Consider the following 19745-nt stretch of genomic DNA (forward strand, 5'->3'; position numbering starts at 1 on the left):
AAAAAATTGTAATTACCCGGTCAAAATTGTCATGTCCTGTCTTTCAAGGTTTCACATCAAAAACCAATTTATTCGCCGGATTATACTAATACCATGAGATACAAATCGGATAATGCGTGCTCCCATTGCGCTTCACTCAAAAGTTATAAAAACCAAATCAAACCATGAGCCCGCAATTGGTTTTCGCACCCATCATCATGTTGCTAGTTCTTGTTTTGTGTACGTTGTGGGTCTGTTTAGCACACGGACTGCACCCAGACGCCGGTTTAGACATCGTTAGTTCCCTCATTCTATCACGTCCCCAAAACTGTCTAATTTATTCATTTCAAGCTGAAATTAGCCGCTAAATATGGCTACCCCATGGAAACCCATCAAGTCACAACCTCCGACGGTTACATTTTGACTCTCCACCGAATCCCTCGTGGTCGGAATACAACCGAAGGCCCCCATCCCCCCATTCTCCTCATGCACGGTCTGCTTAGTAGCTCCGTGGACTGGATAAACATGGGACCTGGAAAAGCACTCGGGTTACTTCTTGCAGACACCGGCTATGATGTGTGGTTGGGTAACCAAAGAGGTACCACTTGGTCACGCAAACACTCCACTATAGACCCTGACGTGAACCCTGAGAAATTCTTCGATTTTAGTTTCCACGAAATCGGGATTTACGATTTGCCCGCTTGTGTCGATTACGTTTTAGAAACGACCCAAACGAAGAAGATCTCTTATGTTGGTCACTCGCAAGGAACGACGATTTTCTTCGTGATGGCGAGTGAAAAACCGGAATACAACGCAAAAGTGCACTTAATGGTGGCGCTTTCCCCTGTTGCTTACGTGGGGAACATGCCCAACCCCTTCATAGCCCCCGTGGTTGATGGCTACGACTTAATCACAGTGAGTATCTTCAACTCGTTGGATTAATTTAACATCGCCAGTCTAGACGTTGGTACAAGTTCTTAAAATTAACGAGTTTCTTCCACACCACCCGCTCGTTTCGGAATTAGGTAACGTTCTTTGCAGTGAGGGCTCGCGTTACCAGGAGTCTTGTGTTTGGATACTCAACATCATCGGAGGTTTCGATGGACAGATCGAACCGGTAAAAACTCACAAGTGTTGCTTCCGCACTCAGTTCTTTTTCTAGGATTTTATTCCAGTGATCACCTCCAATGCCCCGGCCGGTTGTTCAATCAAACAAGTCCTGCATTTTATTCAAGGGATGCGATCGCAGAAATTCGCACAGTATGACTACGGGGATGGAAATAAAGTGAAGTATGATCAAGAGACGCCTCCTCTGTATGACGTGTCCAAGATTACAGCCCCCATGAGTTTTTATTATGGTAATAATGATTGGTTAAACGCCGTGGAAGATGTTTTTGAGTTGGCCGACCAGCTACCCAACAAGGTTCCTTTGAACATTGTACCACTGGCTCAGTTTAATCATTTGGATTTCTTGTGGGCGCGAAATGTTGTCGATTTGTTATATAACAATGTTATTAATGAAATAACAACAGCACACGCGCGTTAATTCTTTTCTTTCGACTAAATAAATGCAATAAAGGTCAACTTTGTTATCTTTATCTTGTTTTGCCAAAACTAATAAACATTTCACGGTTACAATATGAGCACCAAACACATTTTACCAGTGCTCGTAATTTTCCTATCAATTCTTTTGATCGAGGTCTTTAATGGTACCAAACCGAAGCATCCATACGCGGACTTGGACATTGTACGTAAGTACTGATAACTACAATCGTTGTATCTTTGGAATTTAAAGAAAACACTGTTGGAAACGTACGGATACCCTCTGGAAACTCACCAAGTGGTCACTGAAGACGGCTACATTCTAACTCTGCATAGAATACCACATGGGCGCGTCAAAACAACGAAGAAAAGAACCCCCGTTCTTTTCATGCACGGTTTTTCTCAGAGTTCCATCGACTTTGTGAATCTCGGCCCGGAAAAAGCGTTGAGTTTTCTTTTAGTCGATCGAGGTTACGATGTGTGGTTGGGTAACGCTCGAGGCACCACCAACTCCCGAAGACATAAGTTCCTCGATTCTAATAAAAACAAAAGTTATTGGGACTTTAGGTAACTTTTCCGTCGTTTATTCCTCTTTATTGTTAACAAAACGTTTTAGTATGGACGAAATCGGGTCGTACGACGTTCCTGCCTTCATTGATTACATTCTGGACGTCACACAACAAGAGTTTTTACATTACATAGGGTATTCCCAAGGAACAATGGTGTTTTTTATGTTTGCTTCGGAACGACCTGAATACATGGAAAAAATTAAACTAATGACCGCTCTAGCACCGGCTATGTTTCTCGAAGACCCCAAAGGACCAGTGCTCACTGTTATGAAACACTTCAGAACACCTTTACAAGTTGGTAAAGACACCACACCGAACCATTTAATTTCTTCTAGATTATCTTTGAGTTATTCAACGTACACAGTGTTTTAACTGAAGATAGTTACATTGCAAACTACTTGAAACGTATCTGCAACGAAAACTCACTGTTTGTTGAGCTGTGTCTTCAACACACTTTCCTCTTCCATGGCTACAACCACCAACAAGTCAACAAGGTAAAATTAAGAAGAAGTGATCACATTTCATCCGATTTTTCAGAGCGAGTTGTCGCTGATTTTCTCAAACACTCCGGCTGGAGGTTCATGTAAACAAATGTTGCAAATTACTCAGTTTATGAAGACGGGGAATTTCCAATGGTATGATTTGGGCGCTGAAGAAAACTTGAAGAAGTATAAGAGTCGGGAACCACCTCATTATGAAGTCTCAAGGATTACAGCTCCTGTCGCTTTGTATTACTCAGCGAACGACTACACTATTAACGAAAAAGTAAGGACTTGAAACTGAGGAGAAGACTTTTAACAGTTGTTATAGAATGTGGAGCGGATCGCCCGAACACTTCCAAATGTCGTAAAAGTTCACAAAGTGGAGTTGGAGAATTTCAATCACAACGATTTTATTAATGGTAAAGACGTGTCTGATCTTCTGTACAAAGAAGTTATACATGAGATATTGAATTATTAAGATTGTTTGTGTCGAATTAGAGAAAGTAGCTAGTAATGAATAAATTAAATTCTTTTCAGTGTTTCTGCAATAATTCAATGTAAATTGTGTGCTAATTGCACTAAACCACTCTATTTCTTCAATGTCACAGTTCTTATAATTACTTCTTATGAACAATCTAATCAAAATCAATGTTACTAGTCTATGAAGATCAATTAAGTGGGACAGTAACAGTGTTAAACGAACACCATGCTAAAAGTTCTAGTTCCAATAATTTTTCTAAGCACATGTTCATCTCTAAAGTCGGACGTGGGCCTACACCCCGTAAGTAAATTAGTCCATCATTCACTCTAACTAATTCAGAAAAAGATCGAAATGATCCAGAACCATGGCTACCCTGCTGAACTCCACCACATAACCACCGAAGACGGCTACATTCTCACCTACCACCGCATCCCTTCGAAAACTCCAAAACCAGCCATTCTTCTTCACCACGGCCTCTTTTCCTCCTCTGCTGGGTTTGTGAACATGGGCAATCGAAGCATGGCGTTCTTCTTAGCGGATGCAGGTTACGACGTCTGGCTGGGAAATGCCAGAGGCAACGCATTTTGCAGAGGACACGTCAAATTGGATCCACACCGCGACAGTAAAAAGTTCTTTGATTTCAGTTGGCACGAAATTGGGTATTATGACCTTCCGGCAGCGATTGATTACATTCTGAATGTTAAAAAAGACAACAGTCTTTATTACGTGGGATTTTCTCAAGGTAGTTCGGCCTTTTTGGTGATGGGTAGTACCCGACCCGAGTACAACCATAAGATTAGACTTGCACACCTGTTGGCACCATCTGCCATCACGCAATATGCACCCAACAGGTTTTTAACCGGGATGACCCAAGGAATTGATGGGATTTCTCAAGGGACGGAAGACATGGAAGTGTACGAAATTCCTTACACGAACATAGTTAGAGAAATCGGGCCCCAGTTCTGCTTAAACGAACGATACAAACTTCTGTGCGAAACGGTCTTTACTTTGGTCATAAAATCACAAAATGTAGACTTGGTAAGTGGAGATTTTACCTAAAGACAGCACGAATTTGTGTTTTTAGCACCAGATCCCCGTACTTTTGACCAATTTCCCTTCAAACGCGGCGGTTAAACAGGTGGTGCATTACGCGCAGCTTGCAAAGAGTGGTAAATTTCAACTCCGAAATTATCGCCACAGTTTGATGACTTTGTTTCAGGTAAATTTCAAAAGTTCGACTATGGAAAGGTGAAGAATCTCAAAGTTTACGGTAGCGAGGAACCTCCTCTGTACGACTTGAGTAAAGTTACAGCACCGGTTGCTTTGTATTATGGAGCGGGCGACAGTACATTATCTGTTAAAGTAAGAATTTTTTTTTTGAAAGCTGTATTCATATTAGAGACGTTTTAGGATGTGCAAACTTTAAAAGGCAAACTTCCGAATGTCGTGTTGGATTATTTGGTGCCGCGAAAAACGTTCAACCACTACGATTTTCTTTTGGCAAAAGACGTCGTTCCCTTGTTGTTGAACAAGCTGTTGGATACGAATTTACATTACTAGTAGACATTAATATCAATAAATGTTTTTAATTTTTATCATCTTATTACAAAAATACAGTTTTTAAACAAGTTTCTATCGACCTAAACGCACATCTAATTGTTTTCTGAGGACGTACTCATATTCTGATGCTTGTTCCTCTGGGATTTCCCTGAAGAAATTTACAATTACGTAGTTCCCTAACTGCGATATTCGGAGTTCCCCGAAAATTGCCACATGCGCCCCTATAACAGGGCAAGCCTTGAGATTGAGTACATTAAGTTTAATCTTTGCGGGGTTTTCGATACATGGATTACGCGCTGTTGTGCTATAGAGAATATGCTCATTAGGTACATATTTATAGATTCCAAAAAGTCGAACGTTTTGCTCATCAAACGTGGGACTTGAGGTTCGCTGGGCATTTATAACTTCAAGCACGATATAGGGATTTCGACGGATTTCTTTCATTCTCCGAAACACGCGGAAGTACTTCTGTTTGAGACTTGTTTTAGATAAATTAACAATTTTGTCTTCTGCAACCCTTTCCACGTCTTGTACTGGTAATTCCCAAAATCGTTTTTCAGGGAGTAAGTCATCAGAGAACTCATCAGCAAACGCCTCAAGGTCTTCTTGGGATAAACACTCTTCGGCTTCCGCCATAGTGTTAACTGTGAAACGATGAGTGCAGTTAGATGTTGCTTCTTACCTAGAAATTCTGCCACTTACTTTTCGTTGTTTATTGCACAAGTTTGTTGGTTAGTTGACGATTTCAGACCATATGAAAAAGCGGGAAAATCCACTGAGGAATTTAGATCGTGTCGCCATCTATGATATGCGACAACAACTATATTTTTTGTACTATGAGAGGGACCTGTTATATCGACTCAAGTGAAAGTTACCAATCTAGGGATATTCACTACCGTTGGTGTCCATTTGTGAATAATTTCATGATTATTTCAGTGTCAATGGCGAATGACGATATGTACGACGTATGTTGTAAATATGTCATGACATAAATCGTTTAATTTCGATCATTTTGCTGTAAAAATCGCCAAAACTCGATAAATAAAGATGGATTTCGGCGCGCTTCTTCACACTGCACAGAAGAACGAGAAAACGGGCAAGAGAGAGGTAAGCTCACAATTCTGTTTACCAAACTTTCCAGAATCGTATTGTTTAAGGGTGTCAGATGCTACAGCACGAAATTCGAGCCCCCGAAAAAGGAACAACGCAATAAACAACTGTCTGAAAATATCAAGAAATTTTTGGCGAAAAAGGAAGCAGAAGAAAAGGAGAAGAAGATGGTCGCTTATAGAAAAAAAGAGGAATTATTGGCTCTCAGGGCTAAAGATAAGAAAGCAACGAGACGTGTGAATGTCATGCTAAAGCGAACGAAATCGGCAAATCAATCGGTTATACAGGATGCAGTAGACTCTAATAACACCTCAGTGACTTTAGCAGGCCCTATTCAACCAGATGAGGATGATTATGGTTATGTCTCACAAGAAGCTGCGGCGTTTTACAACAAAATGATGGAAAAATACAGTAAAATGCCGGATGAACCGAAATTTAATTTGAATAAGAAGAAAGTGAGCACTGATTTAAATAGTACTAAAGAAAGAGTCAAAGCTGCTATTGAACGGGAGAAATTGGAAGCTAGTATGCCACACAGAAGGAAAAAGAGGCTAAAAGAAGAGGAAGAAGAGGAAATAATGAAACAGGACGAAGCGCCTGTTAAAAAACCAAAAGTAGCAGCGCCTCCACCTCTGAATTTTAATGATTTATTAAAACTAGCTGAAAAGAAACAATTTGAGCCGATAGTAATTGAGCAAAAACCGAAGGAAGAAGAACGGTTGCTCACAAAAAAGCAAAAGAAAGAAATGGAAAGGGAAAAAGAATGGAAAGATAGGAGAGAAGGTAAACTATCATTAGCAGAAACAGAGTCTAATAAAATTCCTAAACTTCAAAAACCTGCGCCCAATGTTAAAGTTTTTAAAGACACCTCAAATAAAGAAGTTAAAAAAGCTCCAGGAGGTACCATCAAGACTCCTGAGTTGGCGAAAAAACCGATTCCCGTTAAAACTGAAAGAAAATATGTGCCTGTTTCTTCCACCGTACGTGGATCAACTACGTCAACAAATGTCCCACGCAAAGAATTCGAAAAGAAGAAAGAAGCTGAGAGACCCAATTCTAGAGAAATCCAACTTAAAAAGAACCCACCTTTGGTGAAACCCAGACAGTTTCCGCCTGCGGATTTAAAACCCAAACAGTTTCCACGACCAGATCTTAAACCCAAATCACTACCTCAAAAAGATGGGAAACCCAAACAGTTTCCACCAGCAGATGTTAGAAGAATGAAAAATCGAGAACGATTAAACAAAAGTATATATTATTATTGTCTTGTAGTTTCTAATCTTGTTGTTTTATAGGAAGAATCTTGGATGATGATTATGATTCTGAAATGGACGATTTCATTGATGATGGTCCTGAAGAACAAGAAGACTATTCCAAATACATCAGTGAAATTTTCGGTTATGATAAATCTAAATATAGATATGTGGAGGAGGACGTTGACAACATGGAATCTACATTTGCACAACAAATGAGGGAAGAAGTTATTAGCACAAAGATTGGGATCATGGAGGATTTAGAAGATATGAAGAAAGAAGAAGAGGAGAAACGACGGAAAGCCTTAATGAAAAAGAAGGGGAAATTATAATGGGAGATTATCTTAGGATTTGAGACAATGTGATTTGTGGCATATTGTTGACTTTGTGATAAGTAATTGATTATTTATAAGCAAGATGAAATTTTTAATTTTCTTATGGTTTATTGTATCTTATTAAATTATATCACGTTTATTATACATGTATATTGGTAATTAAATGTTTTATTTAAAAGATACATCAGTGAAATAAGTGTATTCTTGAATAGTAATGTAAGGCCAAAATTGTCATACAGGGTGTATCTGAAATATGTCCGCAATAAAAATTGGGTTTCCGATGGGTTTTCATAAACTGTCCTTTTTTGCGTGTCTCCAAACAATTTAAAAACCGAAATAAAATTGCTTCTTGGAAAACTGGAAATGGCTCTTTTTTTTGAAGATTTTGGGGACTTTAGCGCCGTCACGTTGCCGCAACGTAAATGTACGGCTGTCATTTTCTGTTATCATAGATCATAGGTTGTATTACATCTGTCAAAATGCAATAATGGGGAAGTTTTGTGATTTGAAAGTATTGTTTTTGAGCGTTTTTAACATAAACGTGATGGATTAGCAAATAAAATATGGTAAGTCACCTTCAGCCAGAACTTCCTTTGACGAGAATCTCAAAAATCGTCCGTTTCCATCAGTTAACCACAATTTTCTTAATGTCAGTTCATGTCATTATTAATAATTTTATTAAATTAGGCTACATCGTTTAATTGTACCATTATTGCATTGCAGGGTGCGAACATATCCCAATTGGAACGAGATATAGGCTCTGAACAATTCCCTTCAAATGAACATTATTTTGGATTGGTGAATGTAAGTCATCATTAGCGGGTACCCTTTCACACCTACAATTGTTTGTTTTTAGTTTGGCAACACCTGTTATAGCAATTCGGTATTGCAAGCGTTGTACTTTTGCAAACCATTTAGAGACAGAGTGTTGGAGTACAAGGCAAAAAACAAGAGGACAAAAGAAACACTGCTTACATGTCTTGCAGACTTGTTTCACAGCATTGCCACCCAGAAGAAGAAAGTAGGCTCTATTGCGCCAAAAAAATTTATAGCAAGGCTACGAAAAGAAAAGGAGGAGTTTGATAACTACATGCAGCAAGATGCACATGAGTTTTTGAATTTTTTAATTAACCACATTAGTGAAATTATCTTGGGTAAGTCCCATCCTTGCCTCTGGCGTATCTAGAGTGTTGACTTCTAGCTGAAAGACAACAAAATTCAACTACAAACAACATAAAATCAAAAGGAAATGGAGAAAATGGGACAACTCATATACCTCCTGAACCTACATGGGTACATGAAATATTTCAGGTATTTTGTATAGATTTCAGTAAATCCTCACCAAAGCATTCTTTATTTAGGGTATTTTGACAAGTGAAACTAGGTGTTTGAATTGTGAAAATGTTAGCAGCAAAGATGAAGACTTTTTTGATTTACAAGTGGACATCGAACAGAACACTAGTATAACTCATTGTTTGAGGTGTTTTAGTAATACAGAGACTTTGTGTAGCGATAATAAATTTAAGTGTGATAACTGCAGTAGTTACCAGGAGGCGCAAAAACGAATGCGCGTTAAGAAACTGCCAATGATTTTAGCTCTGCATCTCAAGAGATTCAAGTACATGGAGCAGTATAATAGGCACATCAAGGTTTCTCATCGAGTTGTGTTTCCTTTAGAACTGAGGTTATTCAATACGGTATGTTACAACTGTTTTTTCTAACAAATTATTTATTTGTTTGATTCCAGTCTGATGATGCAGTTAACCCAGACAGACTTTACGATTTAGTGGCTGTTGTGATACACTGTGGAAGTGGGCCTAACAGAGGTCATTACATCAGTATAGTAAAGAGCCATGGATTTTGGCTCCTCTTTGACGACGACCAAGTTGATGTAAGTAAAGCGTAGCTCTGTGTTCATCTCATATGTTTCTATCCATTGTAGAAAATTGATGCTTCAACAATAGAAGATTTCTATGGCCTCACGTCTGACACTCAAAAATCTTCAGAAACTGGATATATTCTTTTTTATCAGTCTCGGGAGAGCTTATGAATTCCGCTACTCCTTGCCTTAGTTAACGAGAGGATTTAATGAAAGTACAAACCAACTTTTCATTGAATTTGAGGGACGGGTAAAAATTTCTTTTTTCTTTTGTTGGACATTTTATTTATGTATGTTTTTATTTTCGTACTGACGAAACATGAGTTGCGGTCGCGATTCGTTATTTTATTTTACTGGAATATAAATTATTTACCCGTACTTGTGAAGGCAAAAATGAGGACTTGTTGTTCAGTTGCAAATGCAAATTGTAAAGTAAAACATTGTGGCAGAACAGCACATAAATGTATAGTGAATTTTACTTGTTTACTTGAAATTTATGTGAGCAATAATCTAGCAAAATCAAGATGTGAATGAATCATTTAACACTTTTTATCACATAGTAAAGAGGTAAAATTCATTTCAATTTTGTTAAATTTTTAAAATATGAGAAACTAGAAATATGAAAGCGCTGCTAAGCAGATTTTATTTTTATTCTGTAAATATTCGTTAGATAATAAATATATTAAAAAAAAGACAAGCAACAATTTCGTTTTTTTTTATTATCCAAAATCTTAGGCTATAAATTCATATGGGATGGGCGCTAATTGCACAGCAGGAATCTTCCCGCTGACAATATGAGCAGCTCGCGGCTGTGCCGGTTGTCGCTTCAACTCTACGCGGGTGCTTTTCTCCTTAGCTTCCTTGCGAAGTTTCTCATTCTGCTTCACCCTGGTGAGGAAATCTTGTCTGCACTTGGAGTGGTTGACATGTTCAATGCGAATGTTGATGCGTTTAGGGATGATCCTGCCACCCACACGTTTGTTGACGATGACTCCCAAAGCATGAGCCGTCACGTTGAAAACACGTCCAGTCTTCCCATGGTACACTTTATAAGGCATGCCTTTCTGGACCGCACCATTTCCTTTGATGTCGACGATGTCTCCCACTTTGTACACTTTCATGTACGTTGACAGAGGAATAACGCCATGTTTACGGAATTTCCGGGAAAACAGGTCACGGGTGCCGCGGCGGTAACCCTTCGAGTTTGTCATTTTCTAACCTAGAATTACAGATTCAAGTTATTTCGGAAAAACACACGAATTTAATACTATAAACACGTTTTCAATATTAACACCGTGGAAAAGGGTGAAAATGTTGAGAGTTTTGAGAGAAATTTGTGTGAAAATTTCTAACCTACCGTTTGTTACAAACACGTTGTACGAAAGGAAGAAGATGGCGGCCAAAAAACTAAATATCCCTAGTGCGCAGCAGTGACATTTCGTATCGCCAACTCTTCAAAAATTGCGGCAAATTTAAATTTTAATCCATTTATTTTTCTCAGATGAAATGTTAAATAAATCAATAATACATTTATTGTTCCAAGTATCTGCAGAAATTTGAAATTTTTACTTTTTACCCCTAGGGCTAATCACAAAGTAAAATCTTAAGAAAAATAGAATTCAAGAATTCAGCAGATTTTCACAGGAGCATTGCATCAATTCTACTAGTCACTTTAGATTAGTAATGCCTCCTGTTGGAATAATCTGCTGCGTCTAAATTTTAGTACAATAGAGTCTAATCCCTATCTAAATTTATGTTGCCAAGCAGCCATGCATATTTTAACAATTAATATTAAGAAGGTATACACGTCCTGTCCTTTTCCTCAGCCAGCTCCATCAAACTTGATTTAATCTCATTGCTAATTTCTTCTGCTTCTGGCACATCAGAAATTACCCACGTCTCGTCTGTGCTTTCTAATTTTTCCCGACAAATTGGGCAGGTGTTGTGTAATGCATTCCTGAATTAAAAATGAATTAGTCATGTACTCAAAGGAGCAGATTTCAATTAACTTGAAATCGACCTGTAACAAGCTGAAATATTAAGTACCACTCCTCAATACAAGGTAAGCAAAAACTGTGAGTACAAGGCAAAATCACTTCATGTTTACGTTCTAAACAAATGCAGCATTCTTTGGAATTTTCAGTGGAGGAGTCAAGAATGTCGTCCAGAACTTGTGACACCGTCACGGAGGGTTTACTGCACATGAAAGACACTTAAATAACATCTAAACTAAGAACGCGTAACAGCACTTACTTTCGACTCTGCTCTTCGGCCGACGATTGACATTTAATAGTTTTCGCAACTTTAATAAATTCGTAGAGATTTAATAAGCGATAAGTGCTAACTTTTTGTGTATTGGAGTCGATTTTCACGCAAGCGATTTGTACCGTTGCTTTCCAAAAAACAGTGGAATCAGTGCCTTTTTTCACTGCAAAAATCAACTGTTTGCCTTCCGCGTCTAGACGCTGTTTTGAGCTGCAACGACTACATTAATCAAACGCTAAAATTGCCTTCACTTTACAGTTGATTTAACTCTCCCAACACCGTCAAGAATTTCTCGTATGTTAGAGTATGAATTTCTTCCGAGAGTAAAGTGAGCAACGGCTCGTCCGAGATTATCTCAGAAATGTAATCTTGAAACTGGGAGCTTTGTTGTTGACCCATTTCACGTTTTACAAAAACAAAAGGACACAATGACAGACATACATTTGAGGTTATGTTTTTGACAACTGAAGTTTACCGTCAAATTTTTATTTGTCAGTTACATTATAATATAAAAATTAACTTATTGTGGGGCACTTCGTCCTCGTCCAAAGCCTCCTCTCTACAAAATGAGCATTAGAATAATGTTTTTTTCGGTTTACTTAACCTTACAAATTCCATCTCGGCAGTGCCTGCACCAACATCAGCTTTTTTGTCAGTACCTGGTCCACCTGGAGTTCTTCTATAACCGGCGCGGTCTTCCGCTGGTTTTGTTGAAGTCTCCGACTTGAACGGAGCGGGCCGAGCTCGTGTGGTTTCCGTACGAGCTTGCCTCTTAAGAGTTGAAGGGACAATTTCAGGGGGCAAGTGCAAAATGGTACGCAAATATTCAATACCATTATTCGTCAGATACCTACAAACAATGTTTTACAAGTTAATTAAAACTAGAAACGTTCCACTAACCAGTAATAGTGCCTCCAAGCAAACTGCTCCTTCACGTATCCTTTCGACTTTAAAGACTGGAGCGCCTTGATAACTTGCAAGTTTGGGATACTTTCCAATTCAGGATGTTTAGGTGCATGGGTGTCCTTTTTCGCCACCATCACACCTTCCTTGAAAAGGTATTCGTAGATGGCAATCCGGTTCTTTTTCGGCATCAACATCCTGAAATACAGAAACAGAAATGAGGTTAGGAAATGCCAAAATTGCAAAATTAAGTTTTCGCTAAAAAAATGTCGTCACAACACTTTTGGGCCATTTTTTGAAACATCTAATCCATTTAGAGCAAGAAAAGCGAAAAGATGACTTGGATAATTGTGATTAATTTAGATTACTTACTTGAGGCACTAGTTTTGTGGCTGTCAAACCAAGAAGAAGTTTTTAGAGGTACCAACCTACCAATGACGCAAAAAAACCCTAGCAGAGTGGACTAAAATTAATTATTAAATCGAAATTACACCCTAAATTACGCTTTAAATCTTAGTTTTACGAATAACAACGATATTGGTGGACTTAACTCTATTTATTTAAGGTAATTTACAAATGTGAAGTGAGGTTGGTAGACATGATCAGATCTGACAACTAGAACATTTGTTTTGACGTTTCTTGGTTATTATTATTCTTTCATTTGCGGAGCTTGTTATTTTGTACAGAATTTCATAATGGCGTCGTCTGAAGCAATTCAAGTTAGTTCTCTCCCATTACCTCCAATGCAGTACATAAATCATTACACCGACGAGATGATTCGACGGGGCAGAGCACCCAAGGCACCACCTCCAATTCAAGACACTTATCACATGTTTGGTAATCAATTCAACACCGAAGAAAGCATCATCAGGCCTCTGGAGAGTCAAGTGAGTGAATCAATATCAATTTGGGGTCCCAAGCCAGATACTTGACTCAATTTCTCTACTTATTTACTTTATTTTTTTCGCAGGGCATTAAACGTCTGTATCCCCTGCATTTCGACAGAAGAAGAGAGTTGAAGAAGCTAAATCAGTCCTTGCTAGCAAACTTCCTCGATTTGCTTGACTTGCTCGTCAATTGTCCTGATTCGCCAAGACGGGCCGAAAAAGTTGAAGATTTGAGTCTTCTATTTATACATATTCATCACTTGTTAAATGAATTCAGGCCCCACCAGGCTCGCGAGACTTTGAGGGTTATGATGGAGTTGCAGAGACGACAGAGAATTGAGACCGCAAATCGCTTTCAAAAACACTTGGATAGAGTAATGGAAATCCTGCAACAGGCAATTCAGACGTTGCCAGAACCCATGGAAATCGATTCGAAATTGTTGGTAGAAACTGATCTTCTTGTGAGCCAAGAGAAGGCGGCAAAAGAAGAGAACAAGACAGATCCTTGTTTTATTTTGGACAGGATAATGTGTAAAATAGTAGATACCATGTAATTTAGATCTATTTTAATTAAGTGAGAATATTCTAAAATTATATAGAAACAAGTGTTTTTATTACTTATAAACGGCAAACTCATGTCAAACCCAACTTATTTACAACACACACTGACTGTGAGGTGTACAAAAATATGATACCATTCCACAATACTGTTCTCCAATATCACGAATGAGATTAGGTTCAGTTGCGCCAGTTGCGAGTGGAACTCCGACCCCTCGTACCACGTCCCCTACCTCTGTTCCTGGGGTTGCCCCTCTCTAAAAAATCGCATTGTCAACCATACAAGACTTGACCGCAGTTTCTTACCATAGTTCTGAAAATTGTTGCTAAATTTACCACTGGGTGGTGTATACAACTTGACGTTCTCTCCAGAACGATTAGGTCTACTCTGTTTGGGTCCTCCTGATCCGTTATCGAACGTAATAGGTACATGGCGTTTTTGACTTGTGGGACCCGATGGCTTTTTCTAAAAATAAATCGTTAAAACAAACAAAAATCAACCAAACGAGATAGTTACCAGTTCTTTTTCCAACGCTTCTTGTTTGAACGACAATGTAACATTACATTTATACATTGGGGGTTGATAGAATAAATCTTTGATTAAAACATTGATGTTGTTCAACAAAGACGGTGCAATTTTTGCTTTGGATGCATTAACGCTATCTAAACCTTTGTTGCTTTTTGTAGTGATAACTTTATTACAACCCTGAACACCTCTGGAAAAATAGACCAAACGCGCTCTAAAGTCCTTCAGAATCTGTTGATCATGCGTCAAAAAATCAGGACATTGCCTAGCCAAGCGATGAAAAGCAAAAAGCAAACATTCCACAAAAGAGAACTCCAAGTTGGGCATTTTGTAAACATCGGCGTCTTCTGGAGGAGGTGGCATATACATTTTTAGTTTGTCAAAAATTTGCACTACGTGGAGAGACGGATTATCGAATTTTCCACAATTAATGCTTAGTTCAGCCAAGTGTCTCAAGAGTTGTAACTGTAACAAGTCTCCTTGTGGAAGAGTTGCAATTTTTTCCCATTGGGGGAAAATCTGGTCGCAAAAGTAAGCAACAAACTTCGTGGATTCGTTTTTGGCCTGAAATTAACGTTGAGGCAACATTATTGTAAATTGATTTTCTTACTGAAAATAACGATAACGCGTGAGTAGTACAGATGATGATTCTATCCACAACGCCTTCCTCCAGAGGGTCAAAGTCTCGATCTAGTTCCGCTATTTCTGAAATCGAGTCCAAGAGCTCTTGCTGACCAGCGGCGGTTTTTCCGTACTTTGTCTTCTTCAAGCAGGTGATTATCATCACTATCTCCTCGGAACTAATGTCGTCCTATTAGTATTAATAATAAATAATAAATATTCCCCCTAAGTTAAAATAAAAAACATACTTGAAACAGCTTCTTTGATTCTTCCACCACAATGTTTTCAATTTCTGGAGACTGATTCTCAATTGGGCTTATAAATTTGGTCTGTATGAACTGCAAACACTTGACTCTAGCTGCTGAGTTACTTAAAGATCTAATGTGGTTGAACATAGTCCTCAAGACATTCAGAGAATCTTCCTTCCATAATTGTAACAGACACCAAGATGCTGTTGTGTAGTCTCGCTGTTCCTCTAGCTGCATCATTTGAGCTAGTATATCAGTAACTTTGGTTATGTGTTCTTTAACATCCTTGACCACTGATACTAAATATCTCATTGCACATGCACGAATCTACAACAAATGGGTTGATATTTAGGGTGATAATAAAAGTCTCAATTCATACTTTAGTTTCTTCATCTTCACACAAGTCCAATAACGCATTCATCGCCTTATCTTGCAAGGAAGGAAAATGCTTGAAAAATTTAGACAAAATCTGGGCGGCCAACATTTTTTCACTTTCAGTGCCTTTTATACCTTCGAGTGATTGAATGTACTCATTTGAATGCTGAAATTTCCAATAAGTATTACCTTGATGCAGAAATAATCAACAGTGAAACTAACCTGAGAGACCTTTTCCTTGGCATCGGACAAGATGTTGTACTTTTCGTACAGTTTTTCCAAATTGTCACTCATCTTTAGATAATTATGTGATCCACCGAGTAAAAATGAACATATATTTAGGAACACAGAGATATCTTTCAGCAAGAAATCTTAAAACCGGTGTTCATTTACCACACTTGGCGTGCCCGGAAGCCATTTTGGAATTTCGGAAAATAAATCTGTCAATTGTCAAAAACCACGTGGCGCCACCTCTTCTGAATTTAACCAACTAAGATCCGTGTTTTTTGGTTTGAGGCACCGCTGCTCGGATTTGAAGTTTGAATTTATTACACGTTGTTTGTTGCTTTTTTAAGTTTAATTTGTGTTTACATTCGTTGCTTTGTTTTTTGTAGCTTTAAATAGTCAAAAAACTTCTTAATTCCAAAATTTAATTTGTCAACGATATCATGAGTGCCCGAGCAGTGGCGCCCTCCTCGGGAAAAACGTGCGTTTTCTCGAAAACGATTTGGTTTTGAAAAAAGTCCATATTTAGTTTAATTTCGAAAATGAAGAGATTATCCGAAGAACGAACTAAAACCTTATTCGAAAAGCTGACGAAATAGTAAGCACCAATTTATTCCTCTTTTAGAAATATGCTCACACGTGTTCTAACCTCAATTACAGCATCGGCCCCAATGTGAAGCTGCTGATCGAAAGACCGGATGGAATTTACTGTTTTCGTGAACAAAAGGACAGAGTTTATTATATTTCCGAAAAAATATTAAAACTGGCAGAAACGATACCCGCAGATCAATTGATATGTGCAGGGATATGTTTTGGAAAGTTTACAAAGACAAATAAGTTTCGGCTACAGATAACTGCTCTTAATTATTTGGCACCTTATGCTCAGGTACGTAAAGATTGTTTGTTGTCTTGTTTAATTTTAATAATTATAATGTTACAGTGTAAAATATGGTTGAAACCAGCAGCAGAGCAACAATTCTTGTATGGAAATCATGTGTCTAAAGCAGGATTAGGGAGGATAAGTGAAAATACAGAAAAGTTTCAAGGAGTTTTAGTTTATAACATGGCTGATTTACCGCTGGGTTTTGGAGTTGCTGGGAGATCCACAGCTGAATGTAAACATGCAGACCCATTGACTTCTGTTTGTTTTCATCAAGCAGATATAGGAGAATATATTAGATGTGAAGAGGTGTTATTGTAATAATAGAAGTTTTATGAAGAGAAGGGACGTTCTTACTTGGCCCGCTCCTTCACATTTCCTTTTTTTTTATTTAAAATTTATTTGTATTTCCGTCTTAAAATTTATATTTTACACTCAAATATTTAAACATTTTTTAGATTATCGACTTTCCAAATGCTCACGAGAGTGCTTATGATCCTCTTGATTACTTTAGGTTCTTTAGATTTCTGATTTATGATCTGAAAATGTTTTTTTAACTTATTGAATCATGTTGATTTCTCATCGCTATTTATACTTTTAGGCTTTTAGAGTTTTTCCATTTTTTTAACTGAAATTTGTTCAGATCGTTTGTATTATTTTTGTCCGTTTCCTAAAGAATAAAAATTACTTTTTATGTCTTCTGCCGATTTTATTTACAAGTAATAACATTCTCAAATTAAACAGGAATGTAGTAAAAATACCAAAAACGATTTTACAATTAACCAGTTTTTCTTTTATTTACGTTATTACCCAAAAGAAACAATAAAAATGATAAAAAACGCTGAAAAATGGGTCAATTAGATTCAATTTTCATTCTCATAATACCTACGAAATAGTCATGGTGTTATCTTTCCTTGTATAAATTGAAACACTGCTCGTAATGTATCTCCGCACAAAAAAACCTTTTTTGCTTGTCATTCCTAATTACGGCAAGTCATCAACAGTTCGACAAGAGAAAAAATTCAAAGCACGTCGTATCAGCATGATGTGAAACCTCCAGAGACATTTCAACACTGGCGTCGACATAAATCAAGAAGCGCCGCGACGCTAAGCGAACCTTTGGGACGCATTTCAAGCAGCGCTTTCGATATGATTCATGGACCGACAAATGTTATAACTACATTATAACACTTTGAATTTGTCTTGGTGCAAAACCACTCCATTGTTTTGTGTATCTCATACCCCTTTTTATCGACGTGATTAAATTCACCCTTAAAAATCGCGAATATCTTGGATGACAACGAATTTATTTATTGGCCGGCGGCAAAGTTGTAATAAAACCGTTATCAGTAGTTCTCACTAGTAATTATTGTGGGCCTAATTTATGAGTCCGTTTCAATATGGAACCGAAAATTAGAAAAGTAACGAGAGAATCCGAAAATGTAACGGGAAAAGAGATGTGTCTTCAACATTTCAACCTGGCTGTTATATTGCAGGATTCATGTTGAGGGTATTAAAAAGGATCAAAATTACGATGAGATAAATTTAAGTAAGCGACTTTTTGAAAAGAGCCGACACAATTATATTTATCTCATCAGATTTAACGGTGTATGCCATCAGACAAGTTGTAAATCAAATAAAAAACACCTGATAAAAGTGTACAAGCTCATATGATATGAAACTAACGGAATGACGGACCATTTTCAGAGAGCTTTTCGAAATAAGAACACCGGAAATTCCACCAATTCGAGACGTTAGCCTTCTTGCACAGTGTGGATGCATTTAAAAAAAAAATAAAAAACTTTTTTTTTCAAATTACCCGCGAAAAACATCGCTTGTTAAAAACAAAACACCTAGAGCATTATAAAATCTGTAATAAATGTATGCAAAAATTAATTAGGTTTAATTAAGCTTTATCAAAAAAAGTACCTACTTAAGGTCCGTTTTTTTTTAAAAAACCACCAACACCGCACTCTCCCAGCACTTTACAACCGGCAACGTTGTCGATGGTGACTTTTTGGTGATAAAATCAAATAGGTTAGTTGCCTAATTGACAATTTGATTACACAAAACGGCCTTTCAAGCTGTGCCGAGTCTTTTCACTATTAAATCCTTTGATTTGCAATCCAACAGGCTGTAAAAGAAACGTTTTTAACGGAAACACTGCCTAATTTTCAGAAATGTCAAAAATTTGACAACTATTTTCTCACCAAAAATCTCCCTAGGCAACGTTGCCGGCTGTAATGTAGGGGAAGATTGCGGTGTTGGTGATTTAAAAAAAAAAAAAACGGACTTTACAGATAGTTTCGGTTACAAATGTCCACTTTGACAGGTATTTTTTTATTTGGAAGTTGGATTCTTGAAGAATTACCTCTGGAAATTTCAACAATCCAAGTTGGCATCATTAAAATTTGACGTTTGTAAATTTTGACATAAGAATTGCTGCGTAGTTAATTGGTGCTTGCTTTTAAAGATGTTCCATGGAAGTGAAGTGAAGTTTCTCAGATGCGACTGCTGCGGTAAGACTGAACGGTAAGAAAGAAAATGAATTTCTTAATAACATACACGATCGTCTTTACCCATTTAAGGAAAATGCGAATTAAGAAAAAGTCATCACTTCGGAAAACTACGTTTGTTTGTAAGCTCTGCACTGCAATAATATTGACTAATAATTTATAATCATCAGATTTATGGTACCATAAAACCTTTGTTTGTTTGTAGTTTGTAAACTTGAATATGTTAAATGCAAACATTTATAAAAATCGCCTAAATATTTCCCTCAAACAAAACGACCGCCCGTCCGCCAGAATTAATGAAAATAGTCTCAAATTTATCTTTCATCACAAGTATTTTGCAGCCTAAACAGGATTAAATTTGGAAAAACGGGACGCCACTCCCCGTAGCAGGAAATCGGTCTTTGACGAAATTTTGCCGCCTCGGCTTCTGTAACTAATTTTCACTAATCCCATAAGCAAATTGGCGTCTTCGTCGAAACTTTACTGATAAGGAACGTTGGGGCTTCTTTGTGTATTCATATTCTTAACAAGATTTAAGGGTTTTCTAATGA

The 19745-nt window shown here is 37.7% G+C and overlaps 11 protein-coding genes across 15 annotated transcripts; 7 read left to right on the plus strand and 4 right to left on the minus strand.

Annotated features, from left to right (window-relative positions):
- Window positions 1-72: 72 nt before the first annotated feature.
- Window positions 73-1577, plus strand: LOC148166675 (lipase 3-like). Its single transcript, XM_088049282.1, has 4 exons — window positions 73-275; window positions 331-894; window positions 941-1096; window positions 1142-1577. Exons 1-4 carry the CDS (start codon window positions 165-167, stop codon window positions 1523-1525), a joined length of 1215 nt encoding a protein of 404 aa, XP_087905408.1. The 5' UTR covers window positions 73-164; the 3' UTR covers window positions 1526-1577.
- A 16-nt stretch (window positions 1578-1593) lies between these two features.
- On the plus strand, window positions 1594-3123 carry LOC148166676 (lipase 3-like). 2 transcript variants are annotated; one of them, XM_088049283.1, is made up of 6 exons: window positions 1594-1726; window positions 1775-2088; window positions 2138-2384; window positions 2426-2584; window positions 2628-2855; window positions 2901-3123. In XM_088049283.1, exons 1-6 carry the CDS (start codon window positions 1619-1621, stop codon window positions 3048-3050), a joined length of 1206 nt encoding a protein of 401 aa, XP_087905409.1. In that variant the 5' UTR covers window positions 1594-1618; the 3' UTR covers window positions 3051-3123. The 2 variants fall into 2 exon arrangements, with proteins under 2 accessions (XP_087905409.1, XP_087905410.1); XM_088049284.1 differs by having other exon boundaries at window positions 2426-2575.
- A 56-nt stretch (window positions 3124-3179) lies between these two features.
- On the plus strand, window positions 3180-4646 carry LOC148166677 (lipase 1-like). The gene is made up of 5 exons (XM_088049289.1): window positions 3180-3353; window positions 3399-4091; window positions 4138-4222; window positions 4273-4415; window positions 4464-4646. Exons 1-5 carry the CDS (start codon window positions 3279-3281, stop codon window positions 4611-4613), a joined length of 1146 nt encoding a protein of 381 aa, XP_087905415.1. The 5' UTR covers window positions 3180-3278; the 3' UTR covers window positions 4614-4646.
- A 983-nt stretch (window positions 4647-5629) lies between these two features.
- LOC148166678 (protein SPT2 homolog) lies at window positions 5630-7606 on the plus strand. The gene is made up of 3 exons (XM_088049281.1): window positions 5630-5720; window positions 5771-6971; window positions 7019-7606. Exons 1-3 carry the CDS (start codon window positions 5661-5663, stop codon window positions 7306-7308), a joined length of 1551 nt encoding a protein of 516 aa, XP_087905407.1. The 5' UTR covers window positions 5630-5660; the 3' UTR covers window positions 7309-7606.
- A 148-nt stretch (window positions 7607-7754) lies between these two features.
- Window positions 7755-9786, plus strand: LOC148166679 (ubiquitin carboxyl-terminal hydrolase 12/46 homolog). The gene is made up of 7 exons (XM_088049413.1): window positions 7755-7877; window positions 8035-8115; window positions 8168-8465; window positions 8513-8622; window positions 8673-9008; window positions 9059-9202; window positions 9254-9786. The coding sequence occupies exons 1-7, from the start codon at window positions 7875-7877 to the stop codon at window positions 9359-9361; spliced, it is 1080 nt and encodes a 359-aa protein (XP_087905539.1). The 5' UTR covers window positions 7755-7874; the 3' UTR covers window positions 9362-9786.
- A 103-nt stretch (window positions 9787-9889) lies between these two features.
- On the minus strand, window positions 9890-10627 carry LOC148166680 (large ribosomal subunit protein eL21-like). Of its 2 annotated transcripts, none has more exons than XM_088049420.1 (2): window positions 10548-10627; window positions 9890-10409 (listed from the first exon to the last, which is right to left on the minus strand). In XM_088049420.1, the coding sequence occupies exon 2, from the start codon at window positions 10399-10401 to the stop codon at window positions 9922-9924; it is 480 nt and encodes a 159-aa protein (XP_087905546.1). In that variant the 5' UTR covers window positions 10402-10409; window positions 10548-10627; the 3' UTR covers window positions 9890-9921. The 2 variants fall into 2 exon arrangements, with proteins under 2 accessions (XP_087905546.1, XP_087905547.1); XM_088049421.1 differs by lacking the exon at window positions 10548-10627 and adding an exon at window positions 10468-10486.
- Window positions 10628-10704: 77 nt separating this feature from the next.
- LOC148166681 (RING finger protein 141-like) lies at window positions 10705-11926 on the minus strand. 3 transcript variants are annotated; one of them, XM_088049414.1, is made up of 4 exons: window positions 11712-11925; window positions 11444-11665; window positions 11237-11386; window positions 10705-11147 (listed from the first exon to the last, which is right to left on the minus strand). In XM_088049414.1, exons 1-4 carry the CDS (start codon window positions 11852-11854, stop codon window positions 10982-10984), a joined length of 681 nt encoding a protein of 226 aa, XP_087905540.1. In that variant the 5' UTR covers window positions 11855-11925; the 3' UTR covers window positions 10705-10981. The 3 variants fall into 3 exon arrangements, with proteins under 3 accessions (XP_087905540.1, XP_087905541.1, XP_087905542.1); XM_088049415.1 differs by having other exon boundaries at window positions 10972-11147; window positions 11200-11386; window positions 11712-11926; XM_088049416.1 differs by having other exon boundaries at window positions 11010-11147; window positions 11211-11386; window positions 11712-11926.
- Window positions 11926-12820, minus strand: LOC148166682 (small ribosomal subunit protein eS10-like). Its single transcript, XM_088049419.1, has 4 exons — window positions 12731-12820; window positions 12356-12556; window positions 12065-12305; window positions 11926-12014 (listed from the first exon to the last, which is right to left on the minus strand). Exons 2-4 carry the CDS (start codon window positions 12553-12555, stop codon window positions 11976-11978), a joined length of 480 nt encoding a protein of 159 aa, XP_087905545.1. The 5' UTR covers window position 12556; window positions 12731-12820; the 3' UTR covers window positions 11926-11975.
- Window positions 12821-12898: 78 nt separating this feature from the next.
- Window positions 12899-13840, plus strand: LOC148166683 (mediator of RNA polymerase II transcription subunit 7-like). The gene is made up of 2 exons (XM_088049417.1): window positions 12899-13245; window positions 13329-13840. The coding sequence occupies exons 1-2, from the start codon at window positions 13054-13056 to the stop codon at window positions 13797-13799; spliced, it is 663 nt and encodes a 220-aa protein (XP_087905543.1). The 5' UTR covers window positions 12899-13053; the 3' UTR covers window positions 13800-13840.
- Window positions 13797-16044, minus strand: LOC148166684 (apoptosis inhibitor 5-like). The gene is made up of 7 exons (XM_088049412.1): window positions 15796-16044; window positions 15578-15739; window positions 15199-15525; window positions 14940-15140; window positions 14321-14893; window positions 14110-14269; window positions 13797-14060 (listed from the first exon to the last, which is right to left on the minus strand). The coding sequence occupies exons 1-7, from the start codon at window positions 15865-15867 to the stop codon at window positions 13984-13986; spliced, it is 1572 nt and encodes a 523-aa protein (XP_087905538.1). The 5' UTR covers window positions 15868-16044; the 3' UTR covers window positions 13797-13983.
- Window positions 16045-16187: 143 nt separating this feature from the next.
- On the plus strand, window positions 16188-17376 carry LOC148166685 (60S ribosome subunit biogenesis protein NIP7 homolog). Its single transcript, XM_088049418.1, has 3 exons — window positions 16188-16396; window positions 16459-16684; window positions 16739-17376. Exons 1-3 carry the CDS (start codon window positions 16341-16343, stop codon window positions 16997-16999), a joined length of 543 nt encoding a protein of 180 aa, XP_087905544.1. The 5' UTR covers window positions 16188-16340; the 3' UTR covers window positions 17000-17376.
- Window positions 17377-19745: the final 2369 nt, after the last annotated feature.

This window comes from Gnatocerus cornutus, unplaced genomic scaffold (genome assembly GCF_029298725.1).
Source record: "Gnatocerus cornutus isolate USDA-ARS CGAHR unplaced genomic scaffold, icGnaCorn1.1 ctg00000023.1, whole genome shotgun sequence".
NCBI lineage: Eukaryota > Metazoa > Arthropoda > Insecta > Coleoptera > Tenebrionidae > Gnatocerus > Gnatocerus cornutus.